This window comes from Tyto alba, unplaced genomic scaffold (genome assembly GCF_018691265.1).
Source record: "Tyto alba isolate M040663 unplaced genomic scaffold, T.alba_DEE_v4.0 Super-Scaffold_20000042, whole genome shotgun sequence".
In the NCBI taxonomy this organism is placed as follows: domain Eukaryota; kingdom Metazoa; phylum Chordata; class Aves; order Strigiformes; family Tytonidae; genus Tyto; species Tyto alba.
This window is the reverse complement of record NW_024881293.1, coordinates 6831217-6859124: the sequence shown is the minus strand read 5'-3', so window position 1 is coordinate 6859124 and position 27908 is coordinate 6831217. Positions and strand designations below refer to the sequence as shown.

Below are 27908 nucleotides of genomic sequence, written 5' to 3'. Positions count from 1 at the left end.
TGGGACAGAATATTTTTCTTCTTCTTTCTTCTTTAAACCACTTAAAATTAATACCAATACAAAGCACATACAGAACTTTACTTGGTCCATCTCCTCACTATACCTGACATGACACTGGAGATCTTAATTCACTTGATCAAGGAAGTTAAATCTGTTTGTTATTTAAAACACAGAAGGGAAACCCGAGTTTATCAATGCTGGCAATTTTCCAGATGCTCCCTTTCTCAGAGCTAAGAAGGGAGCACTGTCAGAAACACTTTTCAAAGCAAAGTAATTCTGTACAAAACAATCTGACACTGGGTTTTCCACTGGTATTGGAGTTTTTAGCATTGTGACCTTGTTCAGGTCTTTCAGAACTCTGTAGTCTTCCAGGAGCTCCTTCTATCCTTATTAGCCCTGTTTCTAATCATCTACATTTCAAGTCCTCAAGCTTCTGGGGAAGGGCAGAGCTATGAGCTTTAGAAATGCAGACAAAATCAGAAGAGCTGGATTCAAGACTTGGGTCATCCAGAAGAATCAGAGAGAAGTGACACAAAGATGCAAAAAGGAGAATAACATGAAGACACAAGAACAAGGAAGAAAACAAAATCAAATTGCAATGATGTGGAAGAAGGTTCATCACAGATGAACGGTAGCTGCAGAAGGATGAGCTACTGTAGGTCTACTGTTACCACTCTTCTCAAAGAAGCTGAAATTAAGAAATGGAATTTAACTTAAGAAATTACATTTGGAATACAAAGGTTCAGAAAACTGGACAGCCTAGTAGCCCAATTCCCACTCTTTGCAACCATCTGTCTTAGGTCTGATGGCTTGCAGGAATTTCTATCTAGAAGTACTGCTTTTAAAATAGCAATATATTTCCTCGGCACTTGCTTGAGACACGTGGTGTGCTAACACAGCAGGCTGAACTGACAGCTACACCCTGCAGCATTTCTAGTTCTGGCCAAGCTCACCTATCAGCACCTACCTTAGTCAGAGCTCCAGGATGGAAAGTCCAGCGGGTTTCACTGTTGAACTGGACCCTCACGTCCCCTCTGTCCGTGATTCTGTGCACAGTCCCCGTCTGGCCAATGAACTTTTTGATAGAAGGGAAAAAAAGTAGTAGGGGAAATCCACCAAATAAATCACATTGCTTAATAGTGGTGAAAGCAGGCATTCAAGACATAGATGGCTAAATTACCCACCATTTCCAATTCACAGACTAACAGTGCTCCCAAACCTGCTTTAAATGAGATGCAGTCTCATTGTTTTTCTGCAAAAGGATGGAAAGGCTGCTTAAGAAGCTCCTCTGAAGTAGCTACATATTGGGGGAAGAGGGTGATAGGAATACAAAGTGTGAAAATCCTTGAAAATGCACAAATTGTCCTCCCCTTTCCAAATGACAAAGGTGGGCAGAGATTACTACATTGTTCTGCAGTTTAATACCAGCAAGGCATGCTCTGAGAGGTAAAAAAAAAAAAAAAAGGGCATGGGAGAAGAGACTACAGAAAACAAAGTATAGTTGTACAGTGCAGTATTCTTTATTTGTTGATTCTGGCAGGCCCTGAGCAGATAAGTTTTGAAGGAGACCACCTGAGATGACAGGAAGTTACTCTTTCTCTGTTTAGTATCCCTTTCTATACCTGCATTCACCAACAACAGGAATTCAGAAGTAGAGAGGTTTAACAAGCTAACAGACTATGTTAGCTATACAGCAACATTCAAAGACTATAGCTCTGGGGATAAAGGCCTTAGCTGGAATAAAAAAATGCATGGCTACACTGACAGAGGTCCTTAAAGCTCATACCAGAAGACTGTCGATCCCTGAAGGCCAGGCTAAGATGCTCAGACTAATACTCAGTTAATAGATTTCCACATTGAAACTGAAATGACATCATTTGTCTTAACATTTTAAAGTCTGATTTCAAAAAAGACTCGTCACCTACAGGGCAGGTTGGACTAGGATACATATATTATATATCTTTATAATTTTATAGCACTGCTTCATATACCAAGGCTTCAGACAGCTGTCTCAGAACCAGACCTGCAGGTTATTCAGTTTATTGACTCAAGTATAGCAGGCATTTGCGTCACTTGTGGCTATATACTTCCCTCTCCTTCCAAAAAGACACTTTTATACAAGTTACTAATACAAGCTCAGAGACAGGTCTTATTACTGTAATGGTATCAAAATGTGATTTTGTCTTGCAGTAAATCTACTGCACAACAGCAGTACTTACTTCTTCAATAGATGAAGGTAATTTAATCTATTTTGGACAATATCTATAGACTATCAAAAGTCAAGAAAGTTGATTTAAGGAGAAACAAAGAGCACAGATCTTTTAATTTAAATGGAAAACGTATTACTTAAGATATTATAATTTCATCTGAATGTAAGCCCACACCAAAGGTTCACAACCCTCTGGACACTTACTTCCATGATGGTCCCCCAAGAGATTATACTACAGTAATAGGTGTCATTTCTATCTTTACTTCCTCTACTATCTGAGGTTCTTTTAGACAACAGGTGACAACACACTGATAGCTCTTCAAACTGAAGAGAAGACAACTGGCTAAGCACCAAGAACATCATATGGGCTGAGAAATTTTAGCCCTGGCCAGGGATAGAGCCCACTGTTGACAAAACACATAACTTTCATTAGTAGTAATGCACAGTACAACAGACGACAAACAGGGAATGGATCCAGAACTCCAAGGAAAAGATCCACAGCTAATTTAAAACACACAAACTAGCCATTAGTTTTTTTGCACTGGCTTCCAAGACTTTTGAGCAACTGTTCTGACCCATCGCAGAGTCTCAGAAATAATGCAGGGCTCCACACGGCAATTCTCATACGACACGGATTTATCCGAGCCTAAAAATAAATCTGACTCCAGCGTCCTATCACTAAAGAATTTGTATTTGTAATTCAGTCAACACAATATAAATGTAGAAGGTAACATATTACACAAAGATGTTAACTTCCTAGCCAGTGCCTACTTACGTAGTCTGAGATAGTGACCGCTACATTACCAAGAGAATAGGAGCAAGCAGAAGCATACCTCAGCCATTTTAGGATTCCAGCCACCATGGCCTTCCTGCATCTCCCGCAAGATGTCAATGTCTAGCATGCATTTCACTTTGTCCCCATGCTGGAATGGATGCCTGTCTGTGCTTTCTTTCCTCTGCAGTTCAGCTGGTTTTCCTAAAGAGAAGAACCACACGTGCAGGATGCAATAATACACTTTGTGTCTCATTTGGCTTTGTATCAAGGGTTGCAAATTAACATAGGCTTAATTGGGACAGAATGGTGTAAAACCCTTTTTCTATTGTGGAATATGCCCTACACACTCTACGGGGCAGCACTATGTAGAGAGATCTAGACAGTTTAGCTCTAACTGGCTATTGATAGGGGTTAAACATGAGGTAGTTCTAACAAGACAATTTTGTTCCCTCCCAGAGAGGGAAAGCCTTTGAACGATGCCTCTCATGTCACATCAGACATCAGTAGCTGTTCTTAGCAATTCAGTCACCCACAACTGTTTTTCAGCAGACACACCCACACGGAACTTAAAATAATTCTCTTCCATAGGCAGCCACATAGCTTGCTTTGTGGAGTGCTTTACCCTCCTAGCCTTCCTGTGTAGCGAGAGGCCATACCCCTGGGAATAAGCTCCTCATCCAACCCTTCCTTTCCCTCATGCTTTTGCCAAGCTGCTCAGGGAGAGAAAAGAATTAGAAAGACCTGATTCTGCTGCTGCAAATTCAAGAACAGACCTCTCCGTTCTCCTTCAGTGGAGAAAAAGATGGCCCCTGATAATCATAAAAAACCCAGAACTAAATTACACTGTAGTAAATAAATGCTGAAAGTCCAAAACCTCAAGTAGTTTCCTTGGTTTCATTAGAGTTAAGAGGAAAGGTGGATTGTAACAAGTTGCCAATATAGACATCACCTTTTTCCGTGACTTTTTCTAATCTCCCTGATGGGAAGATATTTGGCAGCTCCGTTCTCAGAAATCTCCCTCTTGTCACAATCCCCTTCAACATACTTTTTGGTCCACCAGAACAATATTTGCTGTCTAAAATCAAAGTGAACACCAATTGGGCCACTGTTTGCCTAAGGAATGAAAAGCTTTGGATTAACAAAACTGACAGTGGGTTGAACTCTCTGCTGACAGATGCAGGCACTCCCAAGCGAGTTTCATGCATTTTGCAGAAGCAAGAAGTTGCCTTGGCAGAAGATCTCTCCTAGGAATACAGCTGGGGGAATCAGTCTTTACACAATCCTACCACTGAAAAGCCAAGCTACTTTACTAACCACTCTGAAATAAAGCAGTATGTTCACACACAGACCACTTCTTTTAAATGGTACACATTATGCGAAAACTTGAAAAAAACACCTGCTGATTTTCTGTCATCCAAGCAAAATTGCTTTAGTGTCACGAAATGACAGCGTGAATCAGAATATCTCAACAGAAGACTTGTCTCTACGCACCTAATTTTGGGAGATGCTCTTTGTAGTAAAAGCCACCAGATGCCTCTACAGTACATTTCAGGTCCACTTTTCCCTTGTGTCCAACTCTGTAGACATTTGTGGTACCATCAGACCATGTAACGCTGGCCACACTGCGTCCCGTCTCCACATCCCAGCCACGAATATCAACCACACGTCCAGTTTTACCTTCACCACCTGATGGAAAAAGAGGGGAAAAAAAGTGTCCAGCTTGTATTTTCACCAAGACCAATATACAGAAATTCACTCAACACTGGGGTGTTTACTGAGATATAATTTAATTGACCTTTTTATGTTAACTACATGAAAAACAAGGAAAAAACTTGTCAGTTCTCCAACTATTCACCACAGAGGAACAGGCACAGAGACAGTGAGGTTTCCAGCAAGGATTTCTGTGGGGCCTTATCAGGTCAGCATTACATGTTGAACAGAAGCACACTGCTCTGCTTCACTGACAGCATACTGCTGCCTGAAGCAATGTCCTCCAGTAAGAGTTCTCCACTTACATGAAAGGAAATGACACATACACAAAAATAAATTGTTCAGTAGCTCATACAACTTCCTCACAGCTTGCATGATTCACCTTGATCTGCTGAAGGCACAAAAGAACTCAGTCACCTTTTTAATTAGGGAAATTAAACCATGAGATAATTCAATTGGACCAACTAGGAGAGAATCTCTACATTAAACTGACTGAAATCCAGCCAGCCATTTACTCTGGAATACAAATATGGAAAATCTGAATTGTGTGTAGAAGCAGCCATTCCTCCCGGTGTACATAACACTGCCTAGCTAGGCAATACAGCATCATGGCACCACACTGTGGCAAGATAAAAACAAAGCACCATTGTAAAATCCACCCAAAATCTTTAATCTCTCCCCAACGCTGGCCAGATGGAGGAACATCAAGTAAAGTTTGTTCTGATACTTCTCTTCACCTGCCCAAGCAAGGAAGAGTGCTACAGAAACAATCCAGAACACAAGGATATATTTGTGAGAAGGCAAATCTGGCTGGGCACGTGGGACATACTCTCATCCAAGATACACCAGCCTGTCAACACAGAACCCAGTGACAGGCAGTCAGAATTTGCAGATTCCCTACCTCACTCTGCTGCCAAGTCACTGTGTGAACTTGAGCAGGTCCCAGCACTGGTCTAGTGTCTTCCCAACAGGGACAGTAACAGATGTCTGTGGGCATCTGAGTGGACAGTGAGCTTCCAATTGCCTGCAAAGTCTTGGAATTTAACAGCTTAAAGAAGTTAACGTCCTCATCTAACTGCATCTCTATCTAAAAAGCATAACACAAACTAGTGGATTTTATTGTCAGTTCTATCAATGACAAGATCACACCTTTAAAGGGCTTGTCTGAGAATCAGAAAGTCCCAATATCTCTTGACTTTTACAGGAATAAAAGTATTTTTGAAATCCGATCTACCTTTAAAATCTTTCCCTAGAAATGGCAGGTGGATGCTAGTTCTGTACCCAATGCACACTGCAGCCAGTTACCAGATCAGCACTCCAGATATCCACCCATGTGAATATTATCTAAGAAAACACAATTTAAGTTACCAAAAACACTTCTATGATGTAACCTTCACAGGTGTGCCTAAGAAGGCCTTCCAGGTTAGAACTCAGATCCTAGCATTAGGGCAGCTAACAGTAATTTTCATTTTCCTTTCTGCAGATAATCATAAACAACTGTCCAGTCCAAAACTAACCAGGATGACAGCTCCTAGAAAAGAAGGCTACTTCCAATATCCAATCATGGGAAGGGAGAGCTGCTGGATGGTACCCATGTTCAAGTACAGGAAGATAGGGATCTTGCATCAACACTGTGTTCCTTGAACTATATTATTATCGCTGTCCTCTTCCCACTCTTTCAGTCTGTAAAAAACTTGGTAGGTATCGCTGGCCTTGAATTAGTGCCCACAAACTCAGCACCAGCAAAAGAACTTAACGTTTGTCTGTCACAGCAGGGATTCAGATTGAACAGCAACAGCAAAAAGGAATCTCCCCCCTCATCCTGCTCCAATGCTTTTCTCTGAGTAGGTCACTAGCTTCCACTTCCATGCTGTCTGCACTCCAAGTAAGGAAAAATATGTATTCAATGAAAATGTAGAAGTGACTGAAGAGCTGCAGGGGCCCAGCCCACCCTGACCACACCAGAGAAAAAAGTTTGGTCAACTGGCAAATTTTGCAGTCAGTGCTAATTTCTGCAAAGGGCTTCAGGCAGCAAAAATACCAAAGACACAGTCAATCAAAAGCAAGACCATTCGATCAGATTTCTCAACTAGCTGCTATTGCCCTTATCAGACACACAAGACCACAGGATCAATACATAAACTTACCAGGACCCTATTAGAGAGTTTGCAAGGTTATTTATTCCCACTACTTACATGTTACTCCCTTAAATGGAAATAGAGTTGATGTGTTAGTGCTACCAGAAAGCTAAGTTCAGAAGAGGAAACGGCTGTGGATGGGGGCAGCTCCATCAAAGACAAGGCAGTCCTCATTACAGACCAGCTGAGTGGCTGTTTTTTCTCACTTATCTTGCACATACCACTGCTTTCAGGGCACAATCATCATAACCAACACAAGTCTCAGACATGTAAATGTTGATCTGATGGATAAGCTGTACTAAGCATAAGCTTCTTTTTCTCTCAGACCCTGCAGGTATCCAAGTCCTCCTCTGAACCCAGAGCCGCAATAAAATGGTTGAGTCAGTATTGGAAACCTTTGGACTTACAACTTAATTATTAAAGGAAAAAAGAAGCTGTAAACATTACAGTGTGTACAAGGCACTGGAATAGAAACGGACAGTAAAGCTTCCTTAATCCTGTAGTGCTACAAAGAAATTGGTATCAGTGAATTAGCCAACCATTATAACCCAATAGCAGCTCTAGAAAAGGCATTTTTGTTCCTTTGCATTTTCAGTCTGAAGTTACAATTCATACAGGAAGTAGAAACTGTTCTCCAGCAACCACAGCAAACAGTTCTTCATTAATGCTCAAGGTGAAACATCCCTTTAAGAACCGTTAAGAGAAACCGTCTAAAGTGTCCGAACAATAATATTCCCAAGAACTCCAAAGGAAAAAGGAGTACTGTTCACAAAGTCAGACAAAACTTATTCCCACTGTGAATGTAAGCTCTTCCACGAAAAGATGTATCTTTGTTTCATTTTAACATGGTGTACATTTATAGCTCTATACTAGATCTTACAGGGTGGTTCCCGTGAGTTTCCACATCTATGAAATAGGAGCAGCAAAACTTCCCTCTCACACCCTGAATAAATGCATACAGTTTATGTCACCGGTATGTTTTTATCCAAATACAACGAAACAAATATATTTAATACTCTGAAGAACTGCAACCTGCATCCTCTGAACAGCTCCCTTAGAAGCTACTGCTCAGCACATGCATTTTCAACTATCAATTTTGGGGGAAAAGAAAAATAAAAAAATTAAATGGTGTTTTACAGGACATCTCAAAAGCAGCTTACCGTCCTGGTTACCCCACTCCCAGTCAGGGCCACGGACTACTTTAGCCCCCTGGAAAGTCCCTTTTAATGTGATGCGAGTCAAATTCTGTCGAGGACTCACTAGGACACTGGAAAGAAAAAACAAAATAAGAGAAAACAACTTAATTTATTGTTACTATTCTTACTTTATAAAGCTCTGCTCCAGCTGAGGTCTGTCATACAAGAACCAAGGGTGCCACACTTACATACAGAAAAATATGGTGTGATTTCTGAAGAGCACATGAGAGAAAACAATAAAATAACAGGGTCTTTGATCCTAAAAGTTGGTCTCCCCAGGAAGGTCAGTCCACTTATGCACTGTTCCACTGATGGCAGAAAGACAACTAGTGAGTAATACACTGGGCTAATGAAAACCCAAGCTTATCATCTGCAAACATTATCAAAAATTGTGAGAGACTATGGTGGGGTCTCTCCCTCCTGTCTGACATCAGAATGTCATCTTGCTGACTCAAGAACTTGAACATTATATATAAACACGACGATTCAAAACTATTACACCCACTCACACACAGCATACCTAGCCATGAAGGAAAAAAAGATCATCCACCTTTCAGAACTTCAAGAGCCTTGAGGGAGCTGCGTAGGGCAAAAATAAAATCTACTATCTCCAAAGAAGAAAAAATTCACCACACACCGTGAGATGCACAAACCACAAATTATATTAGGGCAAGGCAGCTCACCAAGGGCCAAGTATGATTAATGTGAATGCATACAAATTAATACTTTTTAACATAGATGTTTCATAAGGTACAACATCTGCAAACCAAAGTCATCAAAATCTGGATTTAGCAACTTCATCCTGTTGCCTACAGAGAGCAGGGGAAGCCCTGCTACAAATATCATCAAGCAACCCTAAACATCATAGCAGGAGGGCATGTTGGCTTTCACTGCCAGCTGTGCCACTTACACTCCACATACTTCCCAAAGAACACCACCCCAATCAAGTCTCACACAATTAAAACATATCTTTAAAACAGAGCCTCTGAGAGGGGGGGCAGGGAAAGAAAGGAGTAAGGAGAAAGTTCGTAACTTCTTCAGAAAGTCTGACATTGCTTCAGAGGGAAAGTGGAAGTGACTTTCAGCTGCCCTTGTCCCATCCTTAAGTTTAAGGCAATGCTTATGGACATTACCAGGGTGTACGCTGCATGGAAGCATTAATGGCTCAGGCAGTCTGCTAGCTCAAAGTAATAAGGAGTTCAGCACATTTCGTAACCTAAGCTGCAGACTGCACATCCTAGCTCACTTGCTGAAAAGCAGAGCAGATTAGACCAGCAGTGTTGTGGCTAGAGTGTTTCAGGAATAACACAGACCTTTCTATCTGCCCTGCAATCCACATCACAGGCATACACACCAATCCTATCTTGAGAAAAAATAAAAAAATATTAAAATACCTACATGATAGTAAACAGGGGGTCAGATGTCCTGTTAAAGCAGCTTCCAATTCCCATAACGTTACAGCAGCTTCTCTGCTGGTTTCGTGTGTGCTGTTCCTAGTTTCTGTTCCCTAGTGGAAAGCTTTCTCTTGAGACACTGAGCCACCAAGGTCCTCATGGACCCATCTGTGTCGCTCGCCCAGCGTACAATCCACTTCTCTAGGTGACTGCAAAGGTGCCACAATCCATACCCAGAATTGTACACCTCCTCCTGACAGGCTCTTGCCAACTCCCAGACCAGACAGAGCAAAACCAAGTTCAGCAACTGTTCCCACGGGAAGGGGAGGGGAAGCCTACAAGGGGTAGGGCTGACCTCAGAATGCTGTATTTATTTTCCACCTAATACCTAGAGAGAGAAGGTGGAGACTCAGAAGGATAAAAAGCTTATGCTCGAACCTATTGTTTACTTATCCATCAAAAGCTTAAGTCTTTTGCCTTTCTTGTTAACAGATCTTCCACCTGTGCTTTACAATCTAATGTGCTTAAAAAGAGGGAGAGATTATTTACACGTTCCTATAACTGCTGAATGTTCATTATCCAGATTGTACCTCAACAGGAAGAACGCAAAGACACATTTTGGAATGGTTGAGATTGTCTGTTTTAAACACCATCAAGGCTGGCAGTTGTTATGAAACAGAAGATAATGAAAGACGGCTAGGAAAAAGCTCAGCTAAAAAGAAACAGTGATCAGCATTCATTTTACTGCACAGGGTCATGCACTACAGACTGGCTTTAAAAACCAGCATGGATTTGTGTACTACATCTGAAACAGCTCAGCTACAACATGCTATTTTCACTGTATTTTACTGAATGCTTTTCTAACAATTTATCAAACGTGTCTTGGTCAAGCCCTGAGACAAACTGATAAAAACATACTCCTTTCCTCCAAAGCCTATTCTCACAAGGGAGGGGTTTCAATGCAAAGATTCTCAGTGATAGTAAAATAAAGCACCAAGCTAAGTTTAAGCAAGATGTTCAAACAGAAAAGTAACCACCACACGCTATATTCCTAGCATAATTTCCCTTTCTGTATAATCATATAACAGCAGTCATTTCCCATCTCAACAGCTCTCACATTAACCTGTGACTTGCAGTGAAATTTGTGGCCAGAGACCAGGAAAACAAAGCTGACTAGTTCAGAAAGCTGAGCTTCCTTAAAGAAACAAGTGCAAGAAACTCCATCTCCCATTCTACTTAAATCCCGGAGGCAACCCACCATAACTGCCTTCTTTCCCTGGCCTCACAAAAATTTTGACCTTGTCTTGAACCACACTGCTGACCAGCAACACCAAAAAATGATGCGAAAACCAGATGTCCTTAGCCAATACATCTTAGGTTTTAATCTAATTCAACATGTTTTGTTCCACATACTGGATAACAACCAAAGTTATTAGTGTGTTGCAAAAATACCCTAGGGATAAATTTAATCACTGCAATATTGCCTTTAATAACAATTTTAATTATGACAGCCAAAGTCTGCAGCCATTTCTGGCCTACAAATTCCAATGATATTAAATTACTATAGACTCCAGGAAACACCTGGGAGCATGTACTGTACAAAATGAAGCTATGTCTCTCTTCAGCATGCTGGGAACCACTCCTTCACCCCGATGGATATTCAGCCTGTACTCAAATTCCACTGAGATGCTTACACAGCCTTTCACATCACTGAGAGCTATGCTCCAAACAGCTAGAAAAATAGCATCATCCATGCTTTACAACTGGAGATTTGAGACCCAAAACAACTGACTTTGAGAAGTTTAAAAAGAAACTGCTTTTAATTTGCAGTAGCGATCCGAGGCCCTGTATAAGTCAGAGCCCCTTCATACAGCTAACTTATTTTGCAAGACAGGGACCTCACAACTGCAGAAAATTCTTATCCGAAGAAACAAGCACAATGCATGGGACTGGAAAGCAGAAGAGATGGTCACTCTGCAAGGTAGCAGGGCATAAATATTGTGTTAATCTCTTCAGAAAGGCACAGCTGTAAACTAGAATCTCAGCTCAGAGTGGGTACAAACCCACCCTCCTTCTAGGAGGTATAAAGATCTACACAGGCTACACCTCAAGAAAAGCCAACATAAAGTTCTTACAGAAGCTACAGGTAAAACCTCGAGGCAAGAAATTCTAGATTCTCTAATCCTCCCTACCAAAGCTTTTATCGAAGCACTTCCAGCAAAGAATAAAGGGAGGAAATTCTGACAGATGGCAGGCAGGTGCTGATTGCTCAAGCATGAACCAGACTAAGACAAGGACGCTAGTAAGTGAGGGATCAGGATCACAGAAGCCTATTTCAGGAACCATATTTACCAAGAATGTCCACTATCAATCCTATCCTTCCTTGCCAAGCCACAGTTCGCTGCAAAACCAGCTGTATGTTTGTAACTCAGACCACAAGGTCTGAGCTGGCCTAAGTGCTTGCTGTCTTTTTTGCTAACCTCCAAAGCGAACTCGTATCGGACTCAGTTTCGGAAAGCCACAGTGGGCAGGATTTCAGACCAAGGCTACTAAATGTGAACTAAAACGCGTGTGCACACCTATCACCACTGTACTGCAGACACAAGGTTTTCTCTCAGAAATGTCTATATGCAGCCTTAAATGGCAGATCACTGTACTGAGAATGATACAGAAGCAGTGGTGAGCATACAAAGTGAAATGCCTTGTTATCCTTTACATATGTCTTAGCTGAAAACACAGGTTAAGGAAGTTTTAGTGAAGATTTCTCTTGCTTACAGTTTTGATCATGTAATTCCAGAAAATATAAAGATAAAATACATCACTGAAATTTAATCTATATTCTACAAATCTAACAGAGTATTCTAAACTAAATAAGGGAAGCCCTAGTGTGGGGATATGCCCTCGCGTTCTGCAATGTACATGTTTACGGAGGCACAGCTAGGTAGTTTAAATCATGGTAAATCATGGTGGGTTTTTTAAAAATTAAATTATACTCATTAATTAATAGAATTAATAAATTCATATTAACAAATTCATTAATAATAATAAGCCTTTTTTTAAAAGTTAGTAAACACATCATCACACAAGATTCAGATTGGATTCATAACATGACTCAAAGTTTCTGCCTAGCAGCTTAAACTGATAGCATAAGTAACACACGCTGAAGAGGTTACTACTGTAAATAAACCCGCATCCCCTTTATTGCCTAATAATCAAACGCCTAGCAGTTGTCACAGCTGCTATATTAGTTCAGGCTTACATTATAAGCAGTCACAGATGGAAGGCTTGATTATCCAAGCTGCCTTGAATGGGTCTGCATTGAACATGCATAACTAAATGATAGCATGCACCTCTTCTTGTAATGCATCTGATTTAGAAATCCAACTAGTAACTAGACTAGGCAGAGCTGGTTTAAAAATTAGGGCTGAAAATAATGGCAAGCTCTGGTTTGACTACAGTATAAAACACAAACACAAGAAAATATTTCTATTTCTTATGCTTGATTACACAAAACTTTTCACTGTGTTGTTTTCTGGCTCCACCAACTCCATTGTTCTCCAGAAAAAAATTGGACTTTTGGAAAATTGTTAAGGTTGTGACTTGTTGGTGAGTGAAGTCTAAAAAATGGCCTGGGTAAAATGCACCACATCCCCTACTGAAACTCAACTCAGCATTATCTCCAAGAAGGTGATGCATGTAAAATGCCATTGCTGATTTTGCACTTGAATATATTACTAGTATTTTGTATGAGAGGAGGATTATCTCAAACTTGATTATTTGCAGAACTCTGAGTGTGCCTGACTATTCCAGCCCTAACAAACTGGATGAGTTTTGCTTTGCTATCCTGCTTACAGACACTGATTTATCTTCTAGTTAGTAAGCATATATTCAGCAAATGGATACAAAATTGTGCAAAAGCATTTTCAGTGAAACTGAGCTGTCCATCCTTTTAAACTAAGGATGAGAGCCTCTCCTAAAACAGCCATAAAATTCAAACCAAACAAGACCAATAAAAAATACCAGCAATTGGCAGATGTCAGGAAGAGATTACTTCAAATGGCAAAATATTAAAAAATATATATAATAATCAGTACTTCCTGCCACCAGAGGTTCAAACTCAGGTCACTTAAGACCTGAAATAGCCTTTAGGTAAAGGTGTCTTCAAAGCCTCTTTAGAAAACTGATTGGGAACCCTCTGCAGTGTCTGTCTGGGCTTATTAAGCCTCTTTAATCCTAGGATTAGTGAGCTGCTACAAACAGTTGTGTGTTGCCTTGCCTAGGTTCAGCTGTGTAGGTGCCATGTGGTGGGTCTGGCAACAGCAGTGCCGGTGGTAGCAATTTGCTGCACAAGGACACCACACTGCCATCTCTGAAACAGTCCTTCCAGAGGCCTTCGCTTCCTCCCACAAAGGACCAGCAATGGGAGGAGCTGCAAGATTGGATGCACAGCAGTGACTGAGAATGGAGACTGGAAACTCCCACAGCTCTTATCTCTGGCTAAAGAGACAGTTGATGGGACAGCTCCATAATGCAGCTGCATTCCACAGCTCCACATTTGATCTCACTGATTGTAAGCCAAGGACTATAATCATGATATACAAGTGGCCCCTCCTTCACTGTGTAAAACCAAGACGATGGGATGCTGTCAGATTTGGTGGGCTGTCTCTCCACCCACTCCTCTTACAAACTTTTTGACTAATTAACACTCCAGTGGGCTCATCACAGCACTTTGCCTGGGTCTTGAAAGCCACACACTACTATGCTTGAGACTCACCGTAAAGAGCCAAAAGATACTCAGTCCCTGCCAGGGAAGGGATATGAGAGAATCTTGATCTCCAAAGATGACTCATCCTATGTTTTATAGCCGTTCAAACAACAGCAGGTAACAACAAAACCTCAAGAACACCCAAATCCAGATAGCAGTTACCATATCTTTTTAAATACGCAGCTTTTTTGGGTCCTTGGGGAACTAGCCAAGATTTTCTCTTCTATTTTATTAAGCAAAAAAATTGAGGTGAGTGATCTAAGCAATAGTCCTAGTGAGTCGTAAGTATGCAATTTTTGTTCTTCAGGAAGGATGCTGTACTGCCTAAGGCAATGTATTTTTACAGCTCAAACCTGTTATTCCGAAGAAATTCTCTCTATGGCACTGTTCAAAGGTGATCTCCCTCCACGTCCCTCACTTCACTTAATTTTTTAAAATCAGAACATTCAATTCCTAATGAAGAACACTAGACCAACAAATGAGGATTATATTTACATTAAAGCAAAGATGTTCCTACTTCTTCCTGGTCCTGCACTGCAAGTCATTTCTGAGTAAAATTGTTTCAGTTTGCCAGCTCCCTGTATGAAAGCTCTTGCATAAAACACACATGCTCTGCAGTTATAGTACAGTATTCTACCATCAACTCAGTCAAATGACTGAAACAAAAAGCATTTCTGACAGCCTGCTTTCTCCAAAAGCTTCGTGACTTCCAAGAATCACAAGATCTACCTTCCATTCATCTTTAAAATTGCAGCTTTCCACAACTGGAAGCTTCTTCATTGAGGATTTCTAATTTCTTCCCATCCCTCAGCACGGCTACATTCAATACCTGCCACGTAGAAACAGTAGGGAAGATGTTACATTACCCAATTACAAATACAGCTGCTTTTTCCTTTAGCCCTTACTGAGGCTCCCAGAAACCACTGCCACATCTGAGAGGCTCATGCTGTGTCCCTGATGTCACACACACACACACACACACCCTTTTTGTTGCGTGTTTTTGTTCTGTTTTGTTTTTTTAAATTATTATTATTATTAGCTGCTTGGTATTAAGAAGATTATTGCTCCTGCTAACACATAGTACTGTAAATCAGAACACCGATACTTTAACAAAAGACTTGGTATCATGGACTCTGGTCTATGTCTGGATTTCTTTTTATCAACTCAGAAAAAGTTAACTTATAACACATCTTCTCTAACCACTGAATGAACCACACTGTCAGAAAAAAAGTGAAGGAATTTAGGCAAAAAAACACACCAAGCAAACCAAAAAGCCACTAAGAGGCAAGCATCATCAGACATCAAGTTCTGCTTTAGTGGACATCTACCTCCAAAGAGCCATCCAGTGCTTTGGTGACATTCCAGAGCGGTGCTGCAGCGGTTTTGTCAAAGTCAAACAACTCACCTAGGACCGTACTAGGTCCAGCAAGTTTCCTGGCAGTTTCCCAGGCTCTTCTCACACTGACAGCAAGCACTCTACTACCGAGTTGAAATGGCAGCCTGGACACAGGGCATATACAAGCCTCAAAAGGAAAAACTGCTCTAATTACATCTTTCACCATTCAGATTCCTCAGGAAAGGAAACGGGTCTGCAGAGGATGAGAGTCCTGGGGAGAAATTGCTGAGCAATCTGCTTTTTGACCAGCAAGAGCATTCTGGGGTGTTCCTAAGGAGGGTCAGGAAAGGTGGCAGAGCTGGCCTGCTGCCCAAGAGAACACAGCACCATGCAGCACTGTGAAGAACCCATGCGAAGGCCAGAAAATTTGGACTGCTCTGCAACAGTACAGTTTCTTACAGTAATTGTTGCCAACTTTTTTCCCTTTTTTCCTTAAAAGTGAGGAAGATTATATACCTCAAGAGCAGAGTGTACCTAGAGCTCAAATGAAAGACACAAGCAGGCACCTCTGAGTAACTACTTGGAGCTAACCATAACATTCATAGAGAGGAGGGAAAAAAGCACGTTTATTTTTATATACACATATATTTATATATATATATATATACACATACACACATATATATATGTGAAAACAGAAAGCTCATTTCACAATAGGATCTGGCTGATTTGCCATATTAACAAAAGCTCAAGAAACATCCTAATCTGGTGAATAAACACAAGCCTCAAAGCTCAGAGGGGACACCTTTGGACAGCAACATCTATCCCTTTGCTAGCACTTAGAATTCTAGCTCAATCACCCTGGCAAAACTATGGCAATCAACTCCAGAGAGAGCTTCCCATATGGGAGGAAAAACAGCTGCAAATCCAACACTACTGTCTTTAGCAATGTAATTATACTTTTCATTCCACAGACAGGTGCAATGCACAGTGATATTTTCAAGGGGAGGAAAAAAAATGCAAAAAAAAATTCAATGACAGAGACAAGAGCTAATTTCCTATTATTTTTCCTAACAGCAAGAGGATTACAAGATTAATCTTCATGTCCACCTTAGGAGATGCAAATGAAACTACTGTTGAGACTATCTTTCAGTTCTTCCGTGGAACAGAACAGACCTCATTATGAATAAGCACAAAATTACAGACTGTTCCATAGTTATCCATGTAGCAGGCACTTCCAATAGTGCTAACGTGCAGAGTACAGAGTAAACGAGAAGGTGTTCTTCAGTGAATAGCGCAGACCCTGAGGAGAAATCAGCAATTTGGGAGTGCAAGATTACTGACAGCCTCCCTGTGGCCACTCAGTTGTTGGAGAACAGCAAATAGCAAAGCACATCTAAGAAATTATTTAACTGGGGGGAGATTATTAAAAATAATTTTAAATTATTTAATTTATTACTAAGAAAAAGAAAAGCCAGAGCAGACAAACATTTTGAATTTTCACCTAAACTGTTCAGAAAAATTCTGATTTTTGTTTGATGTCTTTTTTCAAGCAGCTCTTTAAAAGTGCCAGATCCAGCCTTACATTCTTCTATAGAGCAATGGTCCCCAAACTTTTATGATCATGCAACCCTATCAGTAAAAAAATATTGAGTACTCCCCAATATATGTACATTTATTACTTTATAAATTATACAGACATACACTAGTGAAGTTCTATTATGTTATTCCTGCATCTCAACAGATCATCTTACACGCCCCATTTTGGAGCCCACTGTTATAGAACAGTGACCTATGAATCTCAACACGGTTAGCTGGACTTCCCCTACAGCATCACTTACGGTTGTGAGTGTGCTGTTTCATAGCGCTCGAAGGAGTGAGACAGGTCATGCTTGTTGTTCATATAACACTGCGTGCACAAGTCATAGTCAAAACACATCTTGCATTTCCACCGCATTCCACGTATACCATGCTTCTTGCAACAGTCACAGATGATGTTAGGGTGACGGACACCTAGGAGAACAAAAGCAAAGAAGTAAGATCCACACAAAATCCAGAGAAACCAGGCTGACCAGGCTCTCAAAACTACGTCATCATGTTTTAAAGAAAAAAAAAATAATCATTTATTGTACATGTATTGAAGATGATGCAATAATATAATATGAAGTGATATGTGTAATATGAAGTGTCAATTTCCTGGCTTAAGGGATTCTCATCCTAAAGTTCATTCCTGAATCTAATAGAATGACAAAGTCAGCAAAACTGTTAGACTCACAGATAAAAAAGAAAAAGGAAAGAAAAGCTTTTGCATAGATACAAACAGGAATTTCATTACCATTAATTGCCTGAGCATACACTGCTGCTCAACATCAGTCCACAGACAGTTGCAAAAGACTTAACATTCCAGCTAGCATGAGGCACGTGTTACATATGCTAAAGGACATGGGTTTACAGAGCTAGTGTTTGTGCTTCTTGCCTGTGCTATACTTACCTATTTGTGCGTTATCATACAGAAGAAGGTCGTAAGCCCCTTGGAATCCAGTCCGATAATTAGTTCTGTTGCCTTGATCCCACTGCACAACCACAGTCTTATCTGGAGTGGTTGGGCTGCCTGTCCGACCAATCTCAACCACAGTCCCAACATTCCCTTCACCGCTGTCCTGGCTGCCCCACTTCCAGTCCACTCCACGAACTACCCGCATCCCAACCTGCATGCTGGCATAGGGGTCCACGTCCATTGATCTGTACGGCAACCCCTAAAATTCTTCCACGTAAAGGGTCTTAGAGACGGGTAGTAGCATCAGCAACACATTCACCATCAGCAGCATCATGTTCAGCGCACCTAAAAAGATAAATACAATTTAGTGATGCCACTCAACACATTTTCCCCCAGAATGACCTGGTTATAGAGGAGGCCTCACCTGCCAAGTAGATAAATCTGTACTTTATTTTAAAAATGGATCCTCACAGCTTTAGCAGAGAGGGGAAGGATACACAAACTAGCCAGACTTCCAAGGCACAGAAACATCTGCACAATATCCAAAAGACTTATTCCAGAGTGCTAGGTATGGGGGAAGAGAACTGGGCAAGAAATCTTTACAAAATTCCTGTATCAGCTTTTGATTTCAAATTCAGGAATACATACAACAGCTACCAAAGACAACGGCAACAAAAACAAAAAAGCACAGTAAATAGAATTGAAAGAAATGACCAAGAAAACACTAGCAGCATGATTTTCACAATAAAAAGTCAATACCAGCCTATTTTTCAGGAAGACTCTTTGTATGCATCTTATCACATAATACTGCAGTCTTGAGTTTCACTTGCCCAGAAAGTTAGTTTTGGTTTTGACTTTGGGATACAGGAAGTTTCAAAGATACATATGAAAGAAAAGTTTGTCTCTCTTCCAGAAGTAATAGCAGTTCGGAAAAAAGTGCCTATGTCAGAGAAATAAATGTCAATCTCTTGCTGCTATTTATCAATGCTAGCTACAGCAGGAACAGGGAAGGGTTATTGCTTACCTGCAATAAGCACTGCAGGTTTTATGCTGGGATCAGTAAAAGCTTGGGATAGCCTTTCCAACTGTTGCCATGACAATTGGTAAATGAGGTGAATACCACACAGATGCAGCACATCTACAACTCTGAACTAAATCAAACATTGCCAAAGCATGGTTTACCCCTTTACCAGAACAAGACAGGAGTGTGGCTTTCAGTATTTAGGGCCAAGCTACTGTTTTGACTTCTGGAATCATCCACAATAGCATCCTTTTATCTTTGGGTATCCCTGCATCTCCTTCCTCCTCTCAAGCTATTCATAACATCCAAAATTTTCTCAGAAGTTGGGGGGGGGGGGGGGGGAGGGGGGGGGGCGGGGAGTAATCAAAACCCAACAGAATGCCAAGGACCAAATAGTGCAGATTCCAAAAGTACAGCAAATCTTACCAACTGCCATGACAAAGCCAGTTCAAACCGGGCTGACAAACCCAGTTTAGCTGACAAGCTAATAGGATGTGTACTCAGACACAGCAATAGGAGCGACATGTTGTTAACACTACCACCTACCAATAGAGCAACTGAAACCAATGAGGCCTAAAAATAAACTCTTCCTCCAGCCAAACATCCCCTTTCAAATGTATGGAGGAGTAGGTTGATGCAAAATCGAGTTTCTAGTGTGCAGAAAGAGCCTGATTTCTGTTCAGCTTTAGCATCTCTCTAGCTTCAGACTTTTCCTGCTATACATCACTGTGACATTCAACCACTTGTCACATGAGAGCAACATCAAAACCAAATGTCCTTGTGAACTTTATGTCATCTTTTGTTCTAATCATCACTAAAAGATGCCTTGGATGACACTTTCATCTAGACTTCTTTTGTGGAGGTGAATGTAACATTGCTGAGCTTAAGGTAGACTGGTGTTTGTTGTCTTTATGAAAGCAGACATTATCAAAAAGAAAGAATATCTTTTTTAAAAAGCATTGCAAAGCCTAATAAGATTCATACAATCCTCTCTTCCTCCAGATCAGAAATGAATGAAATAGACAATTTATTGCTTTAACTAAGAGGCAGAACTGCTTTTTTAAAAGGCCACTATCAACCAGTCAAGACTGTCAAACCCAGTGCAGAGAAAACAAACGGAAACATCCAACAATAGAAAGGCACAAGAGAAGCACAGTTCAATTATTGCTACATGGCTTTTCCTTAAAAGCAACCATCACCACCAACAACCCTCCTGTTTCATCCAAGTCAAACTGGTGGGAGGTGGGGGGAGGCAATAACAGTGGGAAATGGAATTGCATGCTTAGAGAAGGAAACAACAAATACCACGAGGTTTTCTAGATGAGGATGGAGTGCCACTGCCCAACCTTAAGAGTTTTATGCTGTTTCAGTAGACCTTTTTACTCTCTCCAGGAATGAATGAAACATCACAGGCTTCAAAACTCTCAGCATTTCAAGGAAGTCAATGCCACTTCCAAAAACTATTCATCATAAAAGAATATTCCAAGCTGTGCCACAATCCCATAAAATTTAAGTCACTGCAGTATAAAGGAGGATGATCCCTTACTACCTGAAAACAGCAGAGCAGGCTGACACACTATGTATCATGACATGTTCTCATCAGAGCAGTCAAACAGCAGAGTACCAACCTGGTCTTGGTCCTAGAAACGTGTGACCTACACACAGGCAAACCCACACTTTCTCTATGCACCTTCCCACTACTTTTCTGACATCGGTGCTACACAGATCCCTTCTTCAAACTGTCAGTGAAATACAAAAGCTACATGAAGACACTTTGTAGGCAGAGTCCTAGAGAAATGCATCATTTCACTGCACTGAGAGTTTACTTGCAGATGCAATACGACATACCAACATCAGCTGTCTTGTCACAGAATTGACAAGAGACAGCAATCTCTGACAATATGACAGGTACCAGGTTGGAAGGATGAAAATCCATCTAATCAGTAGCCCATAAGCTGGATCCCAGCAGGAATAGACTTTTGCTGTTGCCACAGGCATCAAGTTTCCCTTGGTTCTGCAGGTCCCTACAACTCACAAAGGAGCTGCACACGTACTTGTCCCACAGCTCTGCAGAGCTGTTGTAGTTCAACTGTACACTGGTGATACTGAATACTAGTTAACTGAGTTGTCTGTGCTGCAATGACCTTCATGCAATCTCTTGCTCACTGATCTGAAGGCTGTCGTCTTAATGTGAATACTCCATTTTCCACACAAGAAGGCACCAAATGCATTCTACATTCCCATCTAATCTGCAGGGGTGATGCATAACAAGAGTAAAGAACTGATCAAAATCTTTATGAGATTAATTACAATGCTCATGCAGTCTGAACCTTGCCAGAGATTAGCATTACTTACTTCCTAAGTGGAAATGTTTCACTCATTGAAGCAAATACCCGTCCCTCAATGCTGTCTGCGTCATAATTATTCCAGGAAAGGATAGGTATAGTTGCCAGAAACGATTCATAGAGAAAACATCAGTTTCCCAGGGGAGTTTAAAGTAACTATGAACAAATAATCCATTATAAAACACAAGCATTTTTCCAAATCCTGACCTAGCATTCTGACCTCATCTACTGTGACACAGGGAAAAACAGCCCAGGTGTAATCTATGAGTCCATTCTTAGAAAATCCCAGTAATACTTAACTGGAACAAATGGAAAATACTTTAGCACCTTGAGTCTGCAACATTTTAGTTGCAATAATTGTTGCAACCTCCTGCCAATATTCAAACTGTGCTGTTGGTAGAAGGTGCTCTAGAGGCAACCTGCTACCCATCTGGTAAGAGGCAAAGGTTGCTGCTGTATGGGATACACGGTAAACAGAACCCAACTGTGGTATAAACAGATTGACAAAATCTGTGCATGTAATCTGGTTATCAAGTTATTTGAACAGTATGGTAAACAGAGGAAGATGCAGGTGATTTTGTCTCATTTTGTTGGTTTGTGGGTTGGGTTATTTTACAAGCAGCACTTTTTCTTTTTTAACACCTATTTTGCAATTCAAACTGTCTTCTCAGGTAAATAACTCTACCTTAAAAAGCTCTGCCTATCCTGAGGATGCTTCCTTAAGTGCTACAGCAAACCCAAGTTGCACCCTTTCTCAAAAGAGCAGCACAAGCTTGCAAAGCTCAGATTCTTGATATTCCTTTAGTTTCTGAACATCTTTTGTGAACACATGGGGAGATGGCTGCAGGCTCTTTCCACAGCAGCTCACCTGAGCCTGAAATGCCCAGCTTTCACAAATGTCAATTCACAAGTCCCAAAAGAAGTTACTATTATTTGGAAAACATCCCCCATTTCTTACTACTTTTTTTCTCTGACTCCTTCTCCTCAGGTACAGACTGTTATCTGGGCTATTATCTCTCCAGTAACTGGAGACCTGCAGCATCTAACACCTACCAAAGAGCTCACACCATCTGTTTACTATCATCCTCTTGCTCGTCGGTGGTCTTCCAAGGAATACAAAGCACACGCGGGCTACAAACCCTTTAATCCGATACAACTACTCGATGCTTTGGACCCAGCCGGGTGCGTTGGAGCTGGGGAAGCCCTGCTCTGCCCGGGGGGGTTGCTGGGGCAGGCAGCCGTGGCCACGCCAAAGCCCAAAGGAGCCTCCTAACATTAACCCTCAGCCGGTGCTGACACAGCCCTGTCCGCCACCACCGCGGCCCGGCCCGGCCCCCCCCGCGCTCCCGCCCGGCTTTACCTGCAGCCCCGGCCGCTTCCTCGGGGCAGGGCCCGCCGGCTGCGAGGCGGAGGGGAAGCGACGGCCGCCGGTTTCGCTTCCCGGCAGAGCAGCCTCGGCCCATTCCCCCACCTCCCTCCCCGCTCTGCGGTGCGGTCGCAGCCGCGACATGTGGGGCGGCTCCCGGGCGGAGCCAGCCGCTGCCCGGCCCGGCCCCGCTTCGGGCGGCCCCGCCAGCCCGGTCCCGTCCAGGCTCAGAGGCTTTGGGGGGGGACCCTGACGACCTCAGCCCGGTCCCATCCAGGCTTAGAGGCTTGGGGGGGGGGGGGTAAGATACCCCGACGACCCCAGCCCCACGGCTGCAGGACTGCGAAGGCCGAGTGGCAGAGGCAGGAGGGAGATCCACTCCTCTGTGAGGGCAAGCCTCCCTTTTGCCTGCTCGCCCCTGAAGGCCCCTTGCCACAGCCCTGAGCTGAGCGAAAAGCCGTGTTTCCTTCCGAGAACCGAGGCAGTCACCCAGGGCCAGAACCTGCCCCTTTGCAGCCACCTTGTTCCCTCCTGAAAGAACTCAAGAGGCTCCCCACTCTACAGACAGATGCGCCTAGGTCAGATTCCCCAGAGATCATTATTTTTAGGCTTTAAAAGCCACAAATCCTGCCCAGAAATCCGCAGCCACAGCACCAGACCACGTGCAATTCCTCACAGAAATGTTTTGTATTCTCCTCCAGGCTCTCACCCCCGTGCATGCTCTAAACACAGGCGCCAGGCCTCCGACATGAACGTGACTGTGCAGGGGGGTACATGGGAACAGCGCTACAGACTGCCGAGCAAGGGTGCAATCTTCACCTTGGTGAATCCTGGGTGGTCTGGGCCGTCATCACAGGAGTCAAGATTTCCCCCATAAATTCCCACTCAGGGACAGAAAATATGTAACGTCACCAAGAGGAGAAAAAATTCTGTCCTCCGCCTGCCAAAAATGGGCAGATCAACACCTCCTGAAACTCAGTATTTGTTCATTCTATACATACTGTGTTCACGTTGCCCTCGTGACACTACTACGGAGCTATAAAACCATTCTTCCACATGACCTTTTGCAGGTGACATACAATGAAATAAGTAAGTAAAAATAAAGCTTTGGCATCCTCAGCACAACCCAGAGATGGGTAAAGAAGCTTAATTTAATTAGAAGAGGATCTAAACAGTTTTACAGACTGTCTTCTGAGACCCCTCCCTCTCCTGCCCTGAGTTCCCCTCTCGTATAAACAGCGAATAAGCAGCACAAGAACTACACACAAGCTGGAGTTTATTAAATTAACTTGTAGTAGACCAGGAGTTAGCCTACATCTCAGCCATCACTATAGTCTTTCATTCCCTGTGAAACAGGGAAGGCAGAAGAATGAATAGCACAGTAATGCTGACGAGATTTTCCATTAAAAAGCAACAGAAAGCATTGAAAGGATTAGAAAAACAGAGTGTAACTAGCAGAACCATAACAATCAATAGTTGCAATTGACAGTAACCAGGTGAAATGAATGCAAACATTTACAGTGATCACTCAAATACACAATGATCCTTTTGGATCAGTGCTCCTAAGGACTTAGCAAGCAGAACAAAGGGATGCCAGGGCCATTCCAGCTGTAAATTTTACTAGCAAATGAGTGGAATCATGCTTCAGTATTTGACCCTCAACTCATCTCTCTCAGGAAGCGAACATAGCAAGCAGAGCTAGAGCACTGTGCACAAAGACACTATTCACTTGACATCAGCAAGATAACTGCAAGCTAATGAGCTCTGTCAAGACAAACTTCACTTGCTTTATCCTTCCTTGATACCAGTGCAGACTGGGCAAGCCTCATAAAATGTTTACAGACATCTAGCATCGACAGCCTGCAACAGAGCACATCAACGCTGCCTGCAACAGCAGAAATCCAGAACAGTATCACTGCAGCACAAGCAAGCAATCAGAATGATCTTGAACTGTCTCCTGAAGAATGAACAACTAGACATCAAAGGACACTGGTGGTGGTCCTGCCAGCCTCACTGTACATTGCAGCAGGATTCTACACAAGAGCAAGGCTCTGCAGTTCAAGTCAGGGGTCCAAAGAATCTGTTCCCAACTAAAACAGGCTGAAGAGAGGCACCTGGAGCAGTTTCTTCAACTGTTCTGTACTGTTAAGCTGCCAAAGTGGTTCCTAGCCACTCCAAGTATTTTAAGTCCTCACCATATACACACACACTACATTTTAGCTGCTTGCTCTCAAGGGAACTTCAGGGACACAGTGCCATTAAAAAAGTCGTATCATGCATTTAGATCGGTCAACTACCACTACTGTAAACTTTCAATATGTACTTTTGTATATCCTCACACTAGGAACATCAACAGAAATCCAAACAAATTAGGTGTAATGGCTATATTAAGTCAGCTCATATTGGCTTAAGAGCTGTTATGGCTATGCAGCTGGGTTTTAGCAGTACTGCTTTCTACACTACTCGTGTAAGCATTCGCCTTACAGAAATAAGGCTTGACAGAGTTTTCCCCCTTTCCTGACACAAACAGCATTTTTATGAAACCACCACAAGTTGGATAGCCAATGCTCGTCTACACAACTAAGTATCTTTCTCTACCCCAGTTTCCCTACCTGCAAAACAGATATTTTTGTATTCTTTAATAATAGACAACTAGGATCAAACACCTCTGACCAAGGCTCAAAGCTGCTAAATGAATCACCAAAGATAATATTCATCCCAATAAACTCGAATTCAGACTTTTCGCTTTTCTTTCTCCTCAGCAAACAGTAAGACCCCAGGACAGCACAGCAGCAGACACATGTGTATGCTCTCACTAACAGAATGCAGCATAATTTCTCTCAAGCACACACACAATTCCCACAAATATATTCACTATTAAATGAAAGCAGACCAGAAAACCAGCAAAATACACAGTAAAAAAAAATCCTTTTTTGACTTACCACCCTGTGAAGCCCACGTTGCAGGTTTCGAGCCCTCCTGGCCCCAGGTGAGGCTCAGAGCCATCAGCCCTCAGGGGCTGCCGGCTGGCTGTACTGCCCCAGGTGTGCTGCCTCCTGCAATCTCAAACCCACCACACCTGATGGCTTCCATCCCATGGCATTTTATTATCTCAACCCCAGTTCACACCAGTTCAATACCCAACTCTACCACTTGCAAATCTCTCGTCTACCCTGAACTTTGCCTTTCTACCTAGTCCATTTGTACTGGGCCCAAAAGCCCTCACATGGAAACACACATTCTAATTCTTTCCCCTTTCTTCAGAACTGAGTTTATCATCTACTCCTCAACTCGGGCAATCTCTTCCTTTTGACTGGCTTCCCCACTACTCAAACAAAACCCCTGCCTTCTTAGCAGGCCTCTCCCAAGAAGCTCCCCGATAATAGTGCCTTGTATTACCTATATATAAAACCCTCCTAAACGAGAAAAATAACTAGTTTAAGGGCTAATATTAAAATTTAACATATGATAAAGATTCTTTGCTTTCAGAATAGTTGTTTCCATAAATTATTAATTCACAAACACTGGGCTTTAATACTACCACATAACACAGCACTAGTCCAAGTCCCCCTTCTTGATGTGAAAAAACACACAGTAGGGCCCATTTAGTTGTTCATTGTTTTCCAGATCTCATTCCACAGCCTCATACAAAGAACAGCATTGTCAGATCAGGTCTTGTTTAGCCGCTGAGACTAAAAGTCTAGTAAGGTCCCACTCCATTTTGGAGAAGGCAGTTCCCAAGGCTTTGATCTTTTGTGGCTAACAAAGATGGCTGGAGAGCCCAGACTCATTGCAAATCCACAGTGCCTAATTACAGCACAGAAGATACAGACTCTGAGTTCCCAGCACTAGGAGATGTTCTAAGGTGGAAGAGTGATACCATCTCAGCCACTACATGACAAACTTAACCACTAGAAATTAGACTAAAACCATTAAGTTCTCCTCTGCAGCCCACCCCACCCCCCCAAAAAAAAAAAAAAAAAAAAGGATTTGCAGAATTGGCTGAATAGTTTAATATTCCACTGCAAAGCCACAAGCTCTCAAAGATAATTTGCTTCACTTTTCCTTGTGTGATCAGGATTTCCGCTTAGTCTAAATTTTGCAAAATGGCATCACAGGCACAGAGGGGGAGAGAAAAGCAGATGATGTTTCTGTGGCTTAAATATCAGTAGCAGATAAATGAAGCCATTCTACTGACAAATTACTCTCAGCAGAAAAAAATTAGAAACAGAGCAGCTGCTGCTATTAAAACCAATCAATCAAGAAAAAGCCTGCATGAGGTTAAACCATTCCAATGCTCCATACCTCACCTGCTCTCAAAGTACATTTAACTGTATTACATAAACAGAATAAATATACCTTTGATTAATATACCTTTGCTCAGGGATTAATATCTTGTCATTCCAGCTTCACCGCATAAGAGCAGGCACACATCCTGAAATATGGGGACACAGAGTGAGGCAATGCTAAAAATAACTAGCCAGGCAATATGTTTAAAGATGGTCCCATTGAGTGCATTTTATCCCTACAATCAACACCTGTCCTTTACAAATGCCAGCCCATTGATCTGTGTTGCCTAAACTGAACTTTACATTCACTTTACACTGATTGTGTTCTAGCACTGAGTTCTTACAGTGAGAGGGGAACGCTGCCTTCCCTTTCAAGCTGTAGAAGCAATATTTTCAGTGGTTATCATGCTGGCTTACTATCTATTCTATCACCTTATTAAAGGAGGCAGGCCTAAAAGAAGCACCAGGAAATTTATTAATATTCAGTAACAGTAGTTTTGTGCAAACCCTTTTGAAAAGCCCGACCCCAGCATTCTGGTTTCCTAAAAAAACTGCAATCAATCTCAGAATAGATGCTAAAGATGGAAGAAATTATAGCGAAGTTATACATCTTACATTTTCAGGTTCATTATGTATGAGTATGGCAATACCTAATAGCTTCAGCGGCCACAAAAGCCAAATGAGCCAGCTGCTGCATGAAACACAGTCAGAGGTGAGCTCTGCTCAGCTGTGGAAGAGCACAAGAGATAACTGGACAAAAGCAAGGATCGTCACTCAGAATTGTGACAGAAGAATACTCAGTGATTCTTCTGAGACTGTCCATGGCAGAGCCAGAAGCACCAGATTACAATAATCCCAGTGGAGGGA

The 27908-nt window shown here is 42.0% G+C and overlaps 1 protein-coding gene across 6 annotated transcripts in view; it reads right to left on the bottom strand.

Moving 5' to 3' along the window:
* The window catches only part of MIB2 (MIB E3 ubiquitin protein ligase 2), a 51370-nt gene that overhangs the window by 16631 nt on the left and 6831 nt on the right, over positions 1 to 27908 (bottom strand). For 3 of the 6 annotated variants that reach the window (XM_042794774.1, XM_042794778.1, XM_042794776.1), the window contains exons 3-8: positions 18015 to 18365; positions 17365 to 17536; positions 7993 to 8099; positions 4476 to 4670; positions 3043 to 3185; positions 968 to 1075 (exon numbers count right to left, since the gene is read on the bottom strand). In XM_042794774.1, the coding sequence (XP_042650708.1) occupies positions 968 to 1075; positions 3043 to 3185; positions 4476 to 4670; positions 7993 to 8099; positions 17365 to 17536; positions 18015 to 18261 (972 nt within the window). In that variant the 5' untranslated portion in view covers positions 18262 to 18365. Of the gene's footprint in view, positions 1 to 967; positions 1076 to 3042; positions 3186 to 4475; positions 4671 to 7992; positions 8100 to 9426; positions 9752 to 17364; positions 17537 to 18014; positions 18366 to 22746; positions 22876 to 27126; positions 27188 to 27908 lie in introns of those variants that run through there. The other 3 variants (XM_042794775.1, XM_042794777.1, XM_033007645.2) reach the window with 3 other exon arrangements.